Below are 19,838 nucleotides of genomic sequence, written 5' to 3'. Positions count from 1 at the left end.
CTATCTGCCTTGAATACTCTTTTACCTTGCATTACAGTCCTTCCAAAAGTCAAATCTCCCCCTCCCCGGCTTTATTTAGATCCTGTTGACAGGCAGTCTGTGTAAGTTTAAGGTGTTCAGTGTGATGGTTTCAAGGTTTGTGAGCACCCTCATCCCTCACATAATTTCCGTCCATAAGTCAAACCTGGCAGACAGTTCTCTGCTGCAATTACCTTCTAAGACAAATCCCTTCTGGAACCGTCTGTCTCCTGGGCCCGAAGCAGCGCTCACCGTCAGCCTTCTCCTCCCTCCCGTCTTTGGTTCTTTTTCCTGGATCCCACACCTTCCTTTTTCTTGGTTCCCTATTTCATGTTGGTGAACTATTTCCAGTTGCCTTTCAAACACGGTTGCAAGGTATCGAATTGTTGGTTGAAACGTGTTTGTTTTTTTCTTAGAATTGGGGAGACATTGCTCCCATTTTCCTCTGCCTTTTAGTGTTTCTAAGGAATCTGTTCATTTTGTTTTGTTGTGTTAATCCTCACCTGAGGATATTTTCCCATTGATTTCAGAGAGAGTGGAAAGGAGGGGGAGAGACAGGGAGAAGAAACACTGATTGGTTGTCTCCTGCATGTGCCCGACCAGGGCCAGGATCGAGCCTGCAAACGAGGCATGTGCCCTTGACCGGAAGCGAACCTGGGGCCCTTCGGTGTGCAGCCCGATGCTCTGTCCACTGACCCAAACTGGCTAGGGCAGGAACCCATTCTTATCCCCAGTCCTTGGTGTCTCACCTGTCATTTTTTCTTCCTCCAAAAGGTTCAGCTCTCTTTTCTTCAGCCTTATTCTGAAGTTTCCTGATGACTGTTGGTCTTTAACCTCCATCACAGCGAGCAGCCTTTTCATTCCGGACCTTCAGGCCCTCCGGTTCTGAGAAATGTTTTCTGTGTTGTTTTTGCTGGTTTGCTCCCCTACATTCTGTTCTTAAAGGGCCTTCTATTATTCAGATATCCCACTTAGAAGAGATTTTTCAAACTTTTCCTTCTCATTCATGTGTGTGTTTATTTCAGCTTTATCCCCTTAGCCTTCAAGTTGTCTTTTTCTTATATTATCCCCTATATTAAAGCATTCTATTCTTGTTCCTTGGGTTCAATTTTATCTCAGGTACGTCTCTAAATGACATTGGAGTCCTGTTTAGCACACCGTAATTTCTCTACTTTCTTTACGTCCCCTTCTCTATGTTTTGGTCTCTGTATTGTAAGCAGGCCTGACTGCCAGAGGTCATGTGTAAGAGGGAAGCATGGACAACTCTGTGTGAAGGGGGTGTGTGTGCGCCTACATGCTCCCTCACTGAAAGATTAAAGGCCATTCTAATTCCCGGCAGCAGAGGGCGATCTTGCCTTATCGAGATGGACGAAGCAGACAGGGTTGAGGTGAAACCAGTTACAATAACCTTAGTGCCACTTGAACTTCCAGGGGAGCTTTTTCTGCTCCCTGCGTGTTTCCAGCCCATGTTTATGTCCACTGTTGCAGGAAAGTCGCCTTTTCAATTGTTCGAACGAGATGCCCGTAGATGCCAAAGCAGACTCGGGCGGGAACGTCTTTCGGCATTGTGCACTCACGGGGGAAGGGTGATGGAATCCATCCGCGTTATTTGATTATGTTTGCATCTTGAACCAGCACCGTGCCCTGGCCAGTCTCAGCCGCCCCTCATGATCACCACTAATGGGCAAAACTTGACGACAGCCTGGAGAGCTGCCCTGGGGTGCCTTTCCCGGCTCCGCTGTCGTGAGGAGGGGCAGCAGAGGGGGACGGGGCACAGCCCTGGAGGGTCGGGGACAGATTCTTGTTTTCAGCAGGAAGAAGAAAGGTCAGGGCAGGAAGGCGAGCGCCTAGGGTGCTGGAGGAGCAAAGCTTAAACAGGATAAGGAAATACCTCTTAATAGTTGGACCGGCCAAAGAGAGGAGCCCCCAGAAAAACACCTGTTCCCTGGCATTGTTCCCTAAAGAGCGCCAGAAAGCCCTGTTGCTAAGAGAACTCACCGGAACCATTTAGTTAAAGGCAGGCTGTCAGAGGACCAGGTGCCGGGAATTAGATAAGGATGGAACTGGAGAAGGAGAGATAGGAATATAAAGGTTTTAAGGTTTGGTAAGTAATGCCCCCTTTCCCCTCTGCTGGGTGAAGAACTAATGAGAGAGGGGGAGGGGGGGGAGAGATGGACAGAGGGAGAGAGAGGGAGACGGGGGAGAAAGAGGGAGAGAAGGAACGATGGGGGAGAGGAAGAGGGAGGGTTTCCTTTTATTTTTATTTATTAAAATATATATTGATTTCAGAGAGGAAGGGAGAGGGAGAGAGAGACAGAAACTTCAATGATGAGAGTGAATCATTGATTGGCTGCCTTCTCCACACCCCCTACTGAGGTTCTTGAGCCCACAACCCAGGCGTGTGCCCTTGATCGGAATCGAACTCGAGACCCTTCAGTCCCCAGGCTGATGCTCTATCCACTGAGCAAAACTGGCTAGAGCCAGATTTCCTTTTAAATATACAAAAAGACTACTTTCTACGAATGATATGCCTGTGTTTAAAAAACCTCAGCAAAGTGGCTGTGATGACATTTCAGATAAAGAAGTGTCACCACCCCTGCCCTGGGAGGGTCTCACTCACCACCCCTGCGCTGGGGAGGTCTCCGCCTGGCATCTCCACCAGGGCTGCCTGGGAAAACTGGGCCTCTCCCCCAGGGCCCACCCATCTCTCTTTGCTGCTACATTCCCTTGGCGCTTCCTTCTTCCCAGTGAGAATCTCCTCCTTGGCTCTCCTGGCTTCCAGGGAGGGTGGTGGAGGACTCCCACCTGAAGGAGGTAACTTACATAAGGGGGGGGGGGGGCATTGCCCAGAAAGAGAACAGAACTCAACAAGTATTGTGCAACCAAAAAGGACAGTGCCACTGGAATTATATTGTCCGATATGATCAGGAACTGAATTTAAATGCCCTGCTGAGTGCATTTGACGGGTATGGGCGTGTTCATGCATCCTGGGCCCAGAGAGCCCCCTGCGTCCATGTGCCATCACAGTGTTCTGGGTAACAAATAGTTCCTTAAAGCGATTCAGTTCAGGGGAGGGAAACTTGTTCCCCTGGCCATAGCTCTGGAGAAGGGAATGCTCTGTGAAGGCCCCATTGGGGATTACTTCAGTGGGAAGGCTGGCTGACGACACGGTGGCAAAGAGATTTAGGGGGGTTAGAGGCGAGAATGGTTGGTCAGAAATTCTTAACTGTTTGTGTTTTATTTTTTTAAATATTTTATTGATTTCAGAGAGGAAGGGAGAGGGAGAGAGGGATAGAAACATCAATGATGAGAGAGAATCATTCATCGGTTGCCTCCTGCACGCCCCACACTGGCGACTGAGCCCACAACCCTTGGCTGGAATCAAACCCCAGACCCTTCAGTCCACAGGCCGATGCTCTATCCACTGAACCAAAGTAGCCATGGCTAAGTGTTTGTGTTTTAAGTGTTAGCCCTCCTAACACCTTTCAGGATCATTTAGGGTTAAAACCCCGGGTTAATCCCTGACCCAGGAAATGGTTCCCTAGAGGAAAAGCCTGGAACATATACTCAAGGGCTCCTTGAGGGACTGTGTACACCGAAGCTGGAGGGCTGCTCTGTGTGGAAACACCGGTGCCGTGAAGGAACATGAATACATGCCAAGTTCATGGATGCCTTACAAACACAGCAGCTGCGTTTACACTCAGTTACCTATGCTGGCCTGGATTCGGAGTCCTGCCTGCTGCCCGTGTACTCCAAGAATTCGGAAGGAAGGAAGCGTGCTTTGCTGCTGTCAGCACATTTGGTTTCGGATGTCTAACATTTCCCGGCCCCTGGGCTGTCAGGGCGAGCTTCTCACCGACTTGGAAAGCATTGTCTTTGGGAGCAGAATGGAATCAGCGCCTGCTCTCCACCCGCCCCCCCCCTCCCCCCAGGCTTTGCATCTAATCAGCGCTGATCTTTTCAAATGCAAGTCATCCTTCTTCTAGGAAAAAGGTGGCACTTTCCCCTCTAACTAAGCTTTGGAAGCAGAGTTTCCCAAACTTAATGTGCATCGGAACGATCTAGAGGGCTCCTGGCGTCTGCAAGGCCTGTGGCTCAGCGGATCGGGATGGGATGGAGCGGTCTGCACGCTGGGCCATCACCCCAGGGACGCTGGGAGGACCCACCTTTCACGGGGCGGATGGCCCAGCTCCCCAAAGACTTGCTTGTCCTCCAGCCACAATCCCCACTGATGCTGAAGTAGAACCAGCGCAGAGGGGGCAGATGGATGGCTTCTACCCCAAAGCCTCCTGAGACCCAGGAGGAAGCCCCGCCCACCTCCCTTGCCCTGAGCACCCCCTCCATGGGGCTGTTCCTGGTGATTACTAGCAAGTTACCTTTGCTGGAATGTGGGGATGAGTTTTACAGGGAGCCTCAGACCCCTTGGCGAAGGCGCCGGCAGGGGGCCGTCTTGTGCAGCCGAGCCCTTCTCCGATTGAATTGAATTGTAGGGCATCCCGTTGGCGTCAGAGAATTGGTGCTGGAACAAGGGATTTGGTGTCAGAAAAGAAAAAGCACACACACGGAGCCCTTTCCAGTCATTCTTATTCATTCCATTGGTTACGAAACTTTCTAAAGAATGAAATTCTCACAAAGGCCACACAGAGATTCTAGAAGTGTTTGGGATTCAGTGTCTGGACGAGCTGGCCCCGCTAGGCAGGCCTCAGGGCAGGGCCTCTGTGGCCCAGGAGGAGATGTGGTGGCTCCCTGGAACGAACAGCTGGGAGCAGAGCCTCTGGGGAAAGGGCTCTGCAGCTGAGTAGGACCCAGGGTTATCTCGGACCCGGCGGTAGCTGAGAAACTGGGAAATGGTGCCTCGACAAGGGCGGCAGCTGCTGAGTCACTCCTGCCCGAAGCCCAGGCTGCCAGGCCACCGAGGAAGCAGGCGACATTGCAGCTGTGACTGGCCACACAGATCAGCTGGCCCAGCAAGGGGTTCTCAACCAGCCCCAGGCCCTCCCTTCCTGTCCTCCCGCCGGCCCCGCTGATGGTCAGGACCTGGCTCACAGACAGGAACGAAGGAAGCGGGCAGAGGGGCCAATTGTCCTTAATTATTCTTTCTCTGCACTCAAAGCAGCTAATTTTCATCCTGATTACAGGTCATCCTGAACTATTAATAAACTCTGCTCAAACAAGCCTGTGCCTGGAGGAAGTTTCCAGAACGCCCTGCCTTCCTCTTTCTCAGAGTTCCTTTCTACTCACTTCACTCACTTGGGTGCATTGCCCAAGGAACAGTAACAACCCTGAGTAATGCCCACCTAGACATGGTCACCATGGGCCAGCAGGGCGCCTAGCCACCTGCAGCAAAAGCAACGTCATCAGAGACAAGGAGATCCACTGGGCAGCCCAAGGTCTCTAGGGCTCCCCGAGGGCACCAGCTCCCCCGAAAGCCACCAGGTCACTAAGCCATATCCTGCAACATCAGACCCAATCCGGAGAGGCACAGGGGAGAGAAGCTGTGGGAGGGACTAAGCCCATTAGAAGGGAATGTGCTGTAGACTGGAATGAAGACCTGGTTCATTATTGCCTAATGTCCCGTGTGAGAGGGCTCAGGAGAGAGTTCCAGCTGCAGAGAGAACCCCTCTCACTGCGCCTCTAGCTGGGACAGCTGGATGTTTCTGTCTTGCTACAAGGCCCTCAGCGGGGAGCTGGAGAACGAATTGGGAACCTGGGATCCATTTCTGACGCCTTCCCTCCAGGCCCCGTGAGAGCTGAGCCCAGCACAGAGCCGGGGCCCCGCGGGCTCTGAGCGAACATCAGTCCACATTCACACCCCATCAGCCAAACGCAAGGACAGAGGAAGCCCAGCACCGCAGCCCACTTGGGGCTTCCATGCCCTGGCCAGGCCGGCCAGCCTCCCTCCCACACAGCCACTGCCCACCCACCCAGCTCTCTGACTCTCTTTGTGCAGGAGTATTGATCAAAGACTTTCATGTAGGTTGATTGATTGAACCATTGTCAGTAGGCGACTGAACTCGCCCCTCTCTCCTCCCTGGAGATCAGGAGATGAGGCCGAAAGTTGAAACCCTATCCTTTCTGGTGAGCGGCCCCCATCCTGAAGCTGTCGAGGAGCCTTCGCGGGAGTCATCTGAGTATAATCTCCGATGTGGTTGAAAGGGGCTGTTAGGAGTAACGAAGCCACTCCTGTCACTCGGGAAATGCCAGGGTTCAGGAGCTGTGTGCCAGGAACCAGGAGGGTGTGGGAATGGGAAACTGGGGAGGGGAGGATCACAGTGTCCTGTCTTCCTGGTCATCCCCAAGGCTACTCCTACAGGCGGCAGGTCCCACCCACCTGCTGGTCTTAGTGATGATGGGAGCAGAGTTTTCTACTGCTGCTGTGCTCCCTTTTCCTACTTCGCCCCCCCCCCCCCCCCCCAAGGCCCAGCTTCCCTCTAAGGAGGGCCCTGGCACTGACGCGGTCCTTCTCAGGGTGTCTGCTGCCGATTGAGAGTGGTTAGGAGGACTCAAGCCTGGAGGCGAATGGGGAAGGGTGGGGCTTCCTGACAACGTTTGGGGAGAATTGGGGCTTCAGAAAAGACATCTCTGAAAGCAGGACGACGAGAGGGGAGAAGAATGGGAAGCCATATGGCGGTAGGTGTTGAGTTGCATGCCCTCACTTGCTTTGGGAGATGCTGGCAGACTTTAGAGCTACTTTCCACTTGCTTTTGGTTGAGGGACCCTATTCCCCTGAATGAGACCTTATGTTGAGATTCGGCTACTAAATGATTTTTCTCCCAAACTCCGATGGCTCGTTATTCGAATCCCCTGTCCGCTAACTATTCTGCTAGGTGGTGTCTCACTCCTTCGTATTGTATTATGCTTTTGAAGTTCTCTTTTTAGATGTTTGGGTTAGCTCTCTGCTGGATGGTGAATTCTTTGAGGGTGAAGACTTATCTTAATACTTCTTCAAATTCACCGAAGCTCAAAGCACAGCACTAGTTGCATAATGGGGAGTCAATGAAGCCTTTATGAACGAGTGAATGAATGCTGGAACTGGGAAATTACACTAATGCCAGGTTCCCACGGTCTCACCTACACCGTCTTACATGGCAGGAGAGCAATTCTCATTCACCAAAGACCCTGGATGAGGCCATGCCAAACTACTCATGGCTCAGAGGACCATCTGCTGAGTAACCTGCTGGGACCCTTTCTGTTTTCTTGGCCAGGATGGATGTCTTCTCTTTTTACATAGGACCTCAGAGGTCAAGAGCAATAGTCCTGCAAAGGCACCTTGGTCTGGGAAGCTGGCATTTGGAATTGTGCTGGGAAAATGTTTATATATGAGCCTGGGAGCACTAGGAACAAATGAATAGTCAGCAAGATTTCAGTGCGATGTTTATCTTGAAAAACAAAATCCCTACAGAAAACCTGACAAATGGAGGCTCACAGCTGTGCTATCTTCATTTCCAATTTCCCTGCTCCCAGTGGTCTGACAAGTTAATTTAAAAATAATTCCCTTGTCCGGCCGTCGTGGTTCAGTGATTCAGCGTTGACCTATGAACCAGGAGGTCACGGTTCGATTCCCGATCAGGGCACATGCCTGGGTTGTGGGCTCAATCGCCAGTGTGGGGCATGCGGGAGGCAGCCAATCAATGATTCTGTCATCATTGATGTTTCTCTCTCTCTCTCCCTCTCCCTTCCTCTCTGAAATCAATAAAAATATTAAAAAAAATAATCCTCTTGCTCTGAGTTGTATCTCCCTAAGTAAAAAGGAGAGAAGAAATGGGTGTCAGCTTGTGTCTTTTGTCCTCACCTTCTGAGGTTCAGACGCCCCTTCAGCTGAGCGGGTCCCTAATCCCCAGACGAATGAAGGAGAGTTTTCTTGTTGCTCTGCTCTTTAGTGGCTCATAAAGGCACTGAAGGACAATGGGCTCCCCAGCGATACATACGGAGACCATTTCTCAACCCACAGCAGAATCCAGGGGAGCTGATTGCCTCTCATGCCTCATGAGTTAGTGCATCTGGGGCCTGCGATCAGGGACAGAGGCAAGGCCCTCCGGTGGGAGCACATCACCACCTATGCAGCTGTGGGAGAAGCTGGTCCCCTGCCGCCTCCCCCCCCTCCCCCCGCCCCCCCATGGGACTTGGAGATTCTTCCCACAGACTTGGAGAAAGGTGGTCCCTGTTGCTGGCTGATCAGCACCGCCACTGCCTACCCCTCTGACTTCTCCTCACACGGGCTTCTTTCCTGCTGAAATTCGGTGTTGATTTCATTCTTTTAAGTTAAATTTATGGGGGTAAAAATAACAAAATTTCACGCGTACAGGGTTATCATTCTGCATCTGTGTTGGATTTTAAACGGGAACTACCAGCTCTGTGTTGGCTGCACAGTTTTTCTCTTCCTGAAGACAGCCACCAGGGGGCAGCCCACGCGTGACTAGGCCTAGGTTTGTGACCAAGGCTGTACCCATGACCTGGGGCAGGTGGGAGACTGAAGAGGTTTGGGAAGGGCAGCCGCTGGGAGACCAGGAGGACTGCCCTTGCCCCGAAGGCCTCCCGGCCTCAGTCTTCAGAGAGGAAGAGGCTGAGAGGGCCGTGGGAGTGTGAGCTTGGAGGCGGGGCCTGGGCCGCGGGAGAAAGGAGCGCACCCAAGGCTGGGCTTGGGGTCTCCCGAACTCCTCTCTCTGCGGGGTGATACTATTTCGTTCCCCAGATTCCAGGGAGCTGTGGTTCTCTCCTGTGAGTATTGACAGTTTCTGGGTGTAAGATTTTAGGATCGGGGAGCACAGGCGTACCTGCACCCCTCAGTACCCAGAGTGGCCAGGCCTGGTCCCGCCAGGTCCCATCTCTGTCCATGGCCATCCTTCGGTGCCCCATATGTGATGAGGGGGAAGAGGCTTTCTCACCAACCCTCTCCCTACGGACAAGGATCAGGAGGGCGACCTAACCCCGAGGAGGCAGGATCCACGTGGGAAATGTGGGGCTACACTTGTGACCAGGAGCCTCTCCAAGGGGCTCGGGACCAGGCGGAGCTCCTAGGGAACCGGAGGTCAGAATCCAGCGCGTGTCCTGGGAAGCAGGCGCGAATAAACAGCAGGGGGATGGGGCTTGACTCTGAGCCAGCCGCACCCATCCCTGTGCCACCACGCCACGACCCGCGCTCCGCCCGCCAGGGCAGACTTGAGAGCAGGTGGACCCTCGTCCGCAGAAGATTGGAGTGGGCACCTGGTTCCAGTGCGACAAGTGGAAACACCAGGTTTGATAAGGAGGCAGCACCCCAAGCCGCTGGCTGCTGTCTTTCTTTCCTACGTCACATCAGATGTGGACCTTCTGATCCCATCCCACATCCTTTCACCTTCCCCCTTACACCCGATGGTCTTAGTTTGGGTTCCTCAGAAGCTCGAGACCAGGACGTGTATGCAAGTAGTTTATGTGGGAGGTGAGCCGGGGAAACAGAAATGAGGGAGGCAGGGAAGGAGGAAAAGCCAACCTCAGGGTGTGTTAATGCGGTTGCTCCTGTGGGCGATGGGGCTCGGGATGCCAGGACCTCCCGCGAAGCAAGCGGCATCCTCCAGCTCTGTGCACCTGGAGCCTGGGGCCCAGAACATGTACCTGCGTTATCCCCCATTGGCTGAGGGCCCAGAACATGTACCTGCGTTATCCCCCCTTGGCTGAGGGCCCAGAGCATGTACCTGTGTTATCCCCCATTGGCTGAGGGCCCAGAACATGTACCCTACTTTGTGCCCCATTGGTTGAGAGTTGCTCCTGACTTTAGGGTGCTCGGGAGCAGAAAGCAGAGAGAGGTCTAGCGCGTGTGTGGGCACCAGAGGTGTCTGCTGCACCCAGCGGGGCGAGGTGAGAGCAGTGGTTCCGGAGTGTGAGCCCCAGGACTGGCAGCATCCTCTCACCTGGAAACTGTTAGCAATGCAAATTCTTGGTTCTGAACCAGAAATCGTGGGGGTGGAGCCCATAACATCTCACGTGCCCTTTCTAGTCAATCCGCACTCCCACCCAGCCCTTACAGGCAACCGCTATTCTGATTTTTTCCACTCTAAATAGGTATTGCCCGCTTTCGAATTTTATTCAAAATAAAGGGTTGTGTGGTATGTATTCATTGGGGTAAAAGTTTTTGCACTCAGCATAATGCCTTGAGGTTCTTGCATATTGTTATGTAACAATAGCTCATTTCCTTTTATTTATTGTGTCAATAGATGAGTTTGTTTATTCACTCTGAATAAAGCTGTGTGAGCATTCTTGTATGAGCTGGTGTTCCAGTACTGCAGGCTAATGAGAATAAATGCAACAAGAGTGCTGTACCCCAGCCGTGTGGTTGCATAATACCCTGTTCCACAGAGATCGTGCTCCCCAGTGTTCTGGCCAGTGTCAGGGAGCACCTCACAGCCTTCCTGTGCTTAGACATACTGGGAAGCGCTTCAGCACTGCACCTGGAGGCCACCTTAAGCAGCCAAGTCCCCGACGTGAAAGCACCAACAAGAAGCACTGAACATGCAGACAACAGGCCCCTGAGAAGGACACTGTTTAGAGCAGCGGTTCTCAACCTGTGGGTCATGACCCCTTTGGGGGTCGAACGACCCTTTCACAGGGGTCGCCTCAGACCATCGGAAAACACATATATCATTACATATTGTTTTGTGATGAATCACTACGCTTTAATGATGTTCAATTTGAAACAATGAAATTGGGGATCACTACCACATGAGGAACTGTATTGAAGGATCGCTGCATTAGGAAGGCTGAGAACCACTGGTTTAGAGTGAGTGCTGAGAAGCAGGCCATTGCCCTTTGACCCCCGGGGCACCTGCCTGCAGGATGACTCACAGCTCTGTAGGGACCTGTGGGAGCGCCACTGGTGCTGACCTTGGAGATTTAAACACTTTAACAAATAGGCACATTTGCAAATAAGGAATTGTGAGTAATGAAGTTTTATTGGCACTTAGAATTTAGTGCATGTGGCGGCTTTTTATTTTTATTTTTTATTATTGATTTCAGAGAGGAAGGGAGAGGAAGAGGGAGAGAAACATCAATGATGACAGAGAATCATGGATTGGCTGCCTCCTGCACACCCCACACTGGGGATCAAGTCCACAACCCGGGCATGTGTCCTGACCGGGAATCGAACTGTGACTTCCTGGCTCATAGGTCGAAGCTCAACCACTGAGCCGGCTGGCTGGGCCATGTGGTGGTCTTTAATCATAGCCCCAGTGACCTGGCACTTGTCCCATTGAGAGGAAAGACTCCAGTGTTAGGAGTTCAACGCCAACTGGTGCAGAGGTGGCTGGACACGTTGAAGGGAGAATGAGAGAGAGGAGGGAGGCGGAGGGAGAGGGGGCCCGAGCAGAGGCAGAGCGTGAAAAATGACTAATAAAATCGGGAAGGAAGGTTGGTGACCGTCCATGTGGGCAGGTCCTGGTGTCTGTGGATGGGCACCCATGGGAGGCAGAGGCGGGCGACAGGTGCCTACCCTCCCTGAGGATCGCATCCAAGGCATGGCTTGCAGGCCGCTGAGAGTGACAGCCCTGGTCGTAGGAGACTCCCGCATCTCAAAAGGGACAGAGAAGGATGGACAAGTGTGAATTTTTAATAAATGCGCTAAGAAAAGGGAGGCCAGGGAACCCTGGGAACCATGTCAAGCTCTCTTGGCACGCTCAGCCTTTCCCACAGGAACTCCAGGTGGGCTGCGTCGCCCCAGGGGCAGAGTGCAGGCTGCTAGAGCCACGATCGATTGCCGAGTGCTGGGGTTTGGACAGAGTCACTCACGCCAAGTTTTCACAGTTCTCGGTGTCAGGGCAGAGAAACGCCAGCCCTCTGGGTCCGGCCTGAACCCTTGACCCACAGAGTCCATGAGCACAGCGAAGTCTGGGGGCGTTCGGGGCGCAGCCGTAGTAACTGGACCGTGGCAGTGCACCTCCTCTGGGGGGAGCAGCCTCGGCCCCTGCCTCTGGCCGGAGTACAGACCAGGCAGCCTCTGGCCGGAGTACAGACCAGGCAGCCTCTGGCCGGAGTACAGACCAGGCAGCTGCAGCCTGGGACGGGTTGCTCATTCCAGCCTCAGTGTCACGGGGTGACGGACACTCAGCAGTTGGCTCTACGTTCACGCGGGCAGAACGCCACTGTTTGGCTTGGCATCCTGCTCGTAGATTAGAGCCGGGATCATGTCAGGTGGGAGGTCAGGGCGGAGTGGAAAAAGCAAGGCAGCAGCCAGCAGTGATCTGCTCACTGTGCCAGGAAAAACGGGGTCAGCAAGTAAACAGTCTCCAGGGGGACTGCAGTGAGCAACCCCAAGGCGGGGGAGGGCCCGGGGGATGTCCGGGGGGACTGTGAAGGGGCCGGGTTATGAGAAGTTACCAGGTCAGGGGCCCCAGAGAGCACTGACCCAGCCTTTAGCATCAGAACCGCTAACACAGGGCGAGGCCCAGGGGCAGGACGGATGTGGTCCCTATGGTTGAAGAAATGCCCTTGGAGCTTCCTATCTTATTTAAAAGATTTATACTCCATATTACATCTGTGATGCTTTCACCAATGAAGATATATTTTAAAAATAAAGATACGTAAATAGTTAAAAAAATACAAAAAAACATTTTGCTCAAAAAAGTTGTACTCCATACTCCCCAATAGGTATTTTATATAAAAAATGCTTCCGTTCCCCCAATTTGAATCAAATTGATGATTCAGAGGCTGCATTGTGCTCTTCCTGTGGTTTTTCTTTTCTTTTCTTTTTTAATATATTTTATTGATTTTTTACAGAGAGGAAGGGAGATAGAGTTAGAAACATCGATGAGAGAGAAACATCGATCAGCTGCCTCCTGCACATCTCCCACTGGGGATGTGCCCGCAACCCAGGTACATGCCCCTGACTGGAATCGAACCCGGGACCTTTCAGTCCGCAGGCCGGCGCTCTATCCACTGAGCCAAACCAGTTTCGGCATCTTCCTGTGGTTTTTCACTTCTTCCTGGACATTCGACTTAGACCCGTGGTCGGCAAACTGCGGCTCGCGAGCCACATGCGGCTCTTTGGCCCCGTGAGTGTGGCTCTTCCTAAGCCTTAGGAGTACCCTAATTAAGTTAATAACAATGTACCTACCTATATAGTTTAAGTTTAAAAAATTTGGCTCTCAAAAGAAATTTCAATCGTTGTACTGTTGATATTTGGCTCTGTTGACTAATGAGTTTGCCGAACACTGACGTAGACCAATACTCTGGATAAAACAGGAGTAGGTAATGCTGAATACATTGGATCTGGTGCTGTAGAGAATTTTAGGCATCACTTCCGATTACCATAGGGCAGATTGCCAATTATTGCATAAACATTCATGAGAAGAGACCCAAGTTCTACCTCGCCTGGGCTGTGACTCATCTGGCAACATCCTGATCGAGGGGTGAAGTAGGAGGAATCTGCAGGGAGCATGGAGGACATGGACAGCATCCTCCTCAGGGTTGCTAAACTCCAGTTACCTGTGGTGGTGGTGGCGGCGATGGTGGGCGTCTCACAGCAGGGGTCAATGAATCACATGGCAACACCAATGAGTTTGGCCATTTATTGATGCCACACCACGGCAGGCTATGAGTACAGTCTGGTTTTAAATACTGAGGCGCCCAGCAGGTGCCCCTTGAGGCTGGACCTGGCAAAGCAGCACAGAGATGCAGGCAGGCAATGGCTTGGGCCATGTACATCACACAACCATTCTGGAGGGCAAGGATCGGTAGGCTTGTGCTTCCCAACCATGTTTTTAAAAAATTATATAACTTAAAATAATAATAGAAATATGAATAATATCAATATCTGAATTAGCAATACAAAAACCAGGAGTAGTATCAACTATGTTGGCTAAGTTGTAGCACCAGGCAGTTCACGTCATGTGGACTCTCTCAAGAGTGAACCACTGTGCACCGGGTACCAGACACACTGCCCAGGACTCCCCCCTCAGTCAGTAGGGAGAAGAGCTGAGACCGGCCATCTCTGTCTCTGGGGTAGTGACGTGCAGCTTTCAGAGTTTACAGGACTGGAGCCAATTGTTTGGGAAATTATGACCTGAAAGAATATAAATCCCTCAAACTGTGTTTCAGAAACTTGATGAAGGTTATCAAAAACATTCACTCAACGTCTGAAAGCATCACCCTGGGATGACTGCCAATTGGGTGTCAGGAGAGAAAGTGGAGGCGCGCTCTTCTTTAAGAAAACCCATCATGAAGTCTTTCTTACCAACAAGCAATTGTTTGTCTCATCAAGTTTCCCTATTGAGTCTCTTGCAATGTTACTTTCTCACGGTGCTGGAGTATGTGTTGTGTTCAAGAATTAAATTAACCCATAACTTTTCAGAGACGAGCTAACTGCCGCAGAGAAAGGCAATGTAAACCAGACTGGGTCTGAGGATCTTAATGTATTTGAGCACCAGGCCCGGTGGCGGCCCCCTCTGGTCACAGAGGCGTGCGCCCAGGGTCTCCTGCCAGACTTCTCACTCACTTGTCCACGTTGGGACGGAAGGAGGACATGGATGGAATAAACCAGCAATGCTGCTTCGTGTTGGCCCTGTGAGCATCGGAGGGACGGTGCAGATACCACCTGTGTTCTTGCCTTCAGAGTCTCCCTGATAACCCGAGGCCCCTCTCTTGTTGCAAGCACAGGGACCTGTCAAAACCCTGATGACCCAAAGCGGAGGGATTGTCAAGGCAACAACCATGTTCGATGACTCCAGTAGCAAGTGGGGTCCAGATGGACAGATGCCACACAGCTGGCCCACAACACAGCCCCCATATGGGAGGTGAATGTCCATGATGCGTGACTAGAGGCCATTATTCCGCCTTTGAGAAACTGGAGAATGGCCTCCAGTGGAGCACCTGGCCAGGCCCTCCCTACAGTTCCGCCAGCGTCGCCACCTGGGTCACAGATAACATTCTGTGTATTGGGAAGACCAGCCCCGTCAAGTGTGGTGAGGTCAGTAGGAAGCCAAGTTTGTTCCTGAGTTTTGTAAGACTGGTCATATCAGGTCTCTGATGACATGCATGACCTTAGGATAGTACAGTACCAGCTTAAGTCAATCTGGTTTACTCAATTAACCCCCCGGAGAGCAACACTCAGGGACAGTCTCTGCGAATTGTCTCCTCCATTCAGGTCACTAACAATTTAAGCACCTTCTCTCGAAAACTGTTATTTCACCAGAGATGAGATTGTCACCGACCAGCAATGCTTATATTTGAAGACAGAGAATACAAGACTGTAATTATTATTTAGACATCAGTTTCCTGGCTTTAGGTAAACATGTCTACTTGCCTCCTATTTCTGGTCTATCTTGAATTTCATCCCAACCCCAGTGTTTTGTGTTCCACAGAAATTTATCAGAATAACATACATTGATGGCTTGAGAAAAAAAAGCACACAGTATAAAAATGTTTAAGTTTCTGGTATCCAAGTAATAGAACTGGCATTGGCCAGCAACACCATTACACGTCGAACAGAAGATGTGGACTTGCCCGTGTCTATATCTATTTACATGTTTCTGTGAGTTCTGCCACCATCTAGATATTAGCACCATTTTGCAATAGCACCATCTGCTGAACGGATACATAATTCAAGATCTGGGACGCTGTGTTCCATGATGAAGATGAACTGTACCTGTGTGACTGAAAAATGCTGCCCATCGCATGAAGGCCACCGTCCTGCCATCCCTCTGTCAGGAGCTGAGGGCTTCTTCCCCTCGAGGCCCCACACGCACCCACTCACCCACCCTCTCCCTCTGGGTTCAGTTCATGAAAATGCCTCCCCTTAGAAGCCAGGAATTCGCCTTCAATTTGAGACCATGGCCTCCTTCGGCTCCTGTTGGGTGGTGGGAACATCCAGGAGAAGGCTTCTAACTCTCATTTCGGTTTTTGGACTCCCCTTGACATGCCTGTGTCCCCCAAAGAAAAAGACCCTCCGAAGTAAGCACTGGGAAGCAGATCATCCTACCTCACTTTTGAGAAGGGCTTTTCTTTCCCTCTAGACTAGAAATTTGTACTAAGTTCTTATATTTAATACAACTTATCTGATTCTTTGAGATATTTTAACCTGGAGCTCCATTTTCCCACCTGGAATGGGGGCGGGGGCGGCCATGGACTAGGTTGGAGCAGTTGTTGTGTGTGAACCCAGCGAAGAAAAGATGTTCGACCTGAGCTGATGACTCAGGCAGGGGATGTGCCGGAGGGGGAATTAGACAGGAAGACACATTTGCTCACAGCGAGGAAAGGAAATTCCCCAAGCAAGTGTGAAGAATAAAGGCCCGCGTTCCCTTCCCTCTATGGCTGGCCCTTGAACAATGCTGGCTTTGGGGTGCCAAGCCCCACGCAGTCGAAAATCCTCATGTAACTTTTGACTCCCCTGAATGTAATTTCCCCTTGTATCCAAGGGGTATGTCAGGGCCCAACCCCACTCCTCGCCACACAGATACCAAAATTCATGAATGCTCAGGTCCCCTACGTAAAACGGCAGAGCTCAATGCATCCAGTCTGCCCTCCACACCCACGGACTCCCACTGCAGATGGAAACAGCACAGATCTTAATGGAAAAAAACTCTGTGTATAAGTGGACCCACACAGTCCAAAGCCATGTTGTGCAAGGGTCAACTGTACTGGCACGAAATTAATTTCTGTTTAGGTCAGAAACACACATCAACTGCTCCAGCCTTGCCTTCTGTGTAACCTAAGTGCCGTAGCGTCACTAAACCCTCCGGTCCCCACCTGCTCCCTCTTGTTCTAGTGTCTCTAGGGGGGCGTGGGGGTCTGACCAGCTCAGAGAGGGGGCCTCCAGGGGTTAGGGACAGATCGAGGGTGGAGGGGCACTCTCTCCTCCTCTCTACCTGAAAACTGGGTGAAGAAAGGGGCGCTCTGCCTAGATGAACTAAGGGAATGTTCTTAAAAGCTCTCCCGTGATGTTTTAAACAACAGCTACCCCAGCAGAGAGGGGTGGAGGGGGCAAGATGATTCTACCAAGATCCACTAACAAGATTCTTTGTTCCCTGGATCAGTGTGGCTCTGTTTCCTGGTCCTTTGAGGTAGTCTGGGAAAAACCTGGCCTCTTTGTTTTTCTCTTTGAGGGATGAAAAAGAGACATCGTTTCACAGACTTGCCTGACCTGGCACCTGTCCCAGGAGCTGAGCCAGGAGAGGCCTAATTCTCCCGGGTGTCCCCCTGCTGATCAGGGAGCGGCAAGTGTTTGGGGCCCAGCCCTCCTGGGGCATTGTGTGGCGAGTGGGACACAGCGGATTTTGTTTTGTTATGGCGCAAAGTTGGACCTGAAGTGCACAGAGGAACACCTCCTGGAGCGGCTCCTGGGTTAGCAGAGGGCACGTCAGCAGGCTGCGGCGGGCGATGGTGGCGGCTCCCTCCTGGACTTAGAGCGCTTTGGGGTTCTGGAGCAGCTGTGGCTTCCTTGGCCTTCGGGCGTGGACCCCGTGTGCCGGGGCGCAGGAGAGGCAGCACTGAGCCCGCACGGTGGGCACAGAACACTTCTTCATGGCTCTCAGTGTCTGGCAGAAACCCGCTGATAAGTTGTCCTTGGTGCACAGCACATCTGCGGAGGGAGAAACACATTCAGGAAGTACTGACAGTTATCCTTGTCAGTGAATGAGCACAACTGCTGTTCATTCATACATGAACCAAGAAAGGCTCCTAAACAACCTATAATAATAAAAAGGCAATATGCTAATTAGACTGAATGCCATTCTGGACATCCTTCCTGATGAAGCCGGGGCCAGAGGGAAGCGAGCCCGGGTCCCAGGTGCCTGCGGGTGGCTGGAAGGAAGCAGCCCGGGTCCCGGGTGCCGGAGGGAAGCCGGTGCCGGCAGCCAGGGGAAGGAAGGCCTACTCTTGCACGAATTTTCGTGCGTGCACCGGGCCTCTAGTTCATCATAATAGCGGACGTCCACTGGTTATGTGTCAGGCGTTGTGTGAAGTATCTGTGTTAAATGGAATCATCAGTTGTAAGCCTTCACCCCTGTAGAGTGTTAAAAACTTCCACCCTTGCCAGGCTGCCAGGTGGGTGATAAGTAAATGCTTCTCTGCTTCTGCACTGTGGGGTCAGCTCTCTGACTTGCTCTGGGCAATGGGACGCCAGGAGACGTGATCCCGTGGGGCCTTGGGATGTGGGGAGGGGTGGCCCTGCCCTGATGGGTGTTGGCCATCACCATGAGGATGTGGCTCCTGCAGGCACTGAGTCAAGGAGGATGAGAGACTTACGAAGCCGGCCTCAACCGTACCTACAGCTTGCGGCCAAGGCCAAGGAAGGCCTGGCTCGATCAGCTGCACTTTGGCTGACCCGTGGAGGCTGAACAAAAAGTACATGAGCGTAGTTTAAGGCCCTGAGTGCAGAGCTGTTTTGCTACACAGTATTGCTATGCGACAGCTGAATGCGGTGTGTTACGGGCACCGCTTCATTTCCTCTTCACAGCAGTGCTGCCAGATAAGTACAGTGATTCTTTCTGCTTTGCAGATGCGAGATGTAAGACCTCCAGGGGGGAAGAACTGGCACAATGTCATCCGGCTGACAAGCGGCACAGCCGGATCTGGACACAGGCTGCACTGACCCTGCGGCTCTTGCTTTTAGTAGTCATGCCATTCAGAGCGCCCGCAATCACCCCGTCAACCAACTAACCAATGCGCTCTGAGCATCGCTCAGCAGTGAGTAATGTGGTCCCTGCCTCCAGAACGACACATGGAGATGAAGGCATCAGATACACAGATAATGCCCATGGCAAGTGTGTAATTCGTCATCTGGGTTCTAACCCTTGTTCCCTTCTAACTAGCTCAGGGCAAGAAGCTCCTTAATATGGCGCGCGCACGCGCGTGTGTGTGTGTGTGTGTGTGTGTGTGTGTGTGTGTGTGTGTGCTGCTTTCCTCAGACACAAAGCAGCGAATTTGACTAGATTTCTCAGGAGCTACCACCACACACTCTATAGCTGAGACTCAGACTGCCTGGCCCACGGACTCCAGGTCTGAAAGGAATTAATTAAGGTCCAAGTCACAGATTTTGCTTCTAGAAAGCGAAATTGTTTCAAAATTGGCTTGAGTGCCTCTGTGAGCTCTGGGTGTCTGTCTTTCTCCTTCACAGAAAAAACTTGAATAGTCCCGGAGAAAAGGCTTCTGTCCTTTGTGAATAGAACTGTAGATAGAAGTAGAAATTCAGGAAATACCCTCGTTACTCTAAACCTGTAACAATAGTTTTGCCTCTTTCTGCTTTCCCACCCAGAGGTCATAAAGGCAAAAAAATTCTTTTTCTCTCTTCAGGACACATCATTCCCTCCACGATGCCTTGCTTTTCGTTTGTTTATTTTTTGTGGAAAAATCAACAGCTTCTATTATCTCTCAAATTCCATTTTGCAAGCAGATTTTAAGTGCCCTTGACAATAGGTAACATGTAATGCTCCTGGAAGCCCAGGCCTCTTCCTTGCTCACTCTTTTCTTCCTCAGGCCTCTTCTTACACCCGTCATGGAAACCCGTCTCTCCTAAAACCCCGCAGGAAACTTCGGTGCATGAGCTGGCACCTGAGGACGAGCACATGTTTCGGCCAAGTATTCCTATTGTGGAAGGAAATGTGAGCTAACTGTCTCCCATGCGGGTGCCCCTCCCCCTGCCGCTCCCCCCCTCCCCCCAGCCCACTTCTCCATGGGGCCTGGGCCGTGTGTCACATGAGCTGCTGTGCAGGACAAGGGAAGGGTTCCTTCGCAGGCTTCTGGTTTGAGAACTGGGCTCGGTGTGGAGCCTGGGTGAGGCTGCCCAGCCTCTCCTGAAGCCTCTGGATCAGCCGTGGGCAAACTACGGCCCGAGGGCCGGATCCGGCCCGTTTGAAATG

The 19,838-nt window shown here is 51.8% G+C and overlaps 1 protein-coding gene across 1 annotated transcript in view; it reads right to left on the bottom strand.

The window, feature by feature from the left end:
• Nucleotides 1-13,539: 13,539 nt before the first annotated feature.
• ADAMTS12 (ADAM metallopeptidase with thrombospondin type 1 motif 12) overlaps nt 13,540-19,838 on the bottom strand; it is a 188,460-nt gene continuing 182,161 nt past the window's right edge. The window contains exon 24 of the mRNA XM_059694981.1: nt 13,540-17,560. Coding sequence (XP_059550964.1) covers nt 17,382-17,560 — 179 coding nt within the window. The 3' untranslated portion in view covers nt 13,540-17,381. The remainder of the gene's footprint in view (nt 17,561-19,838) is intronic.

Source organism: Myotis daubentonii, chromosome 4 (genome assembly GCF_963259705.1).
Source record: "Myotis daubentonii chromosome 4, mMyoDau2.1, whole genome shotgun sequence".
Classification (NCBI taxonomy): domain Eukaryota; kingdom Metazoa; phylum Chordata; class Mammalia; order Chiroptera; family Vespertilionidae; genus Myotis; species Myotis daubentonii.
The sequence above is the reverse complement of the archived record's forward strand: the minus strand, read 5'-3'. Positions and strand labels throughout refer to the sequence as shown.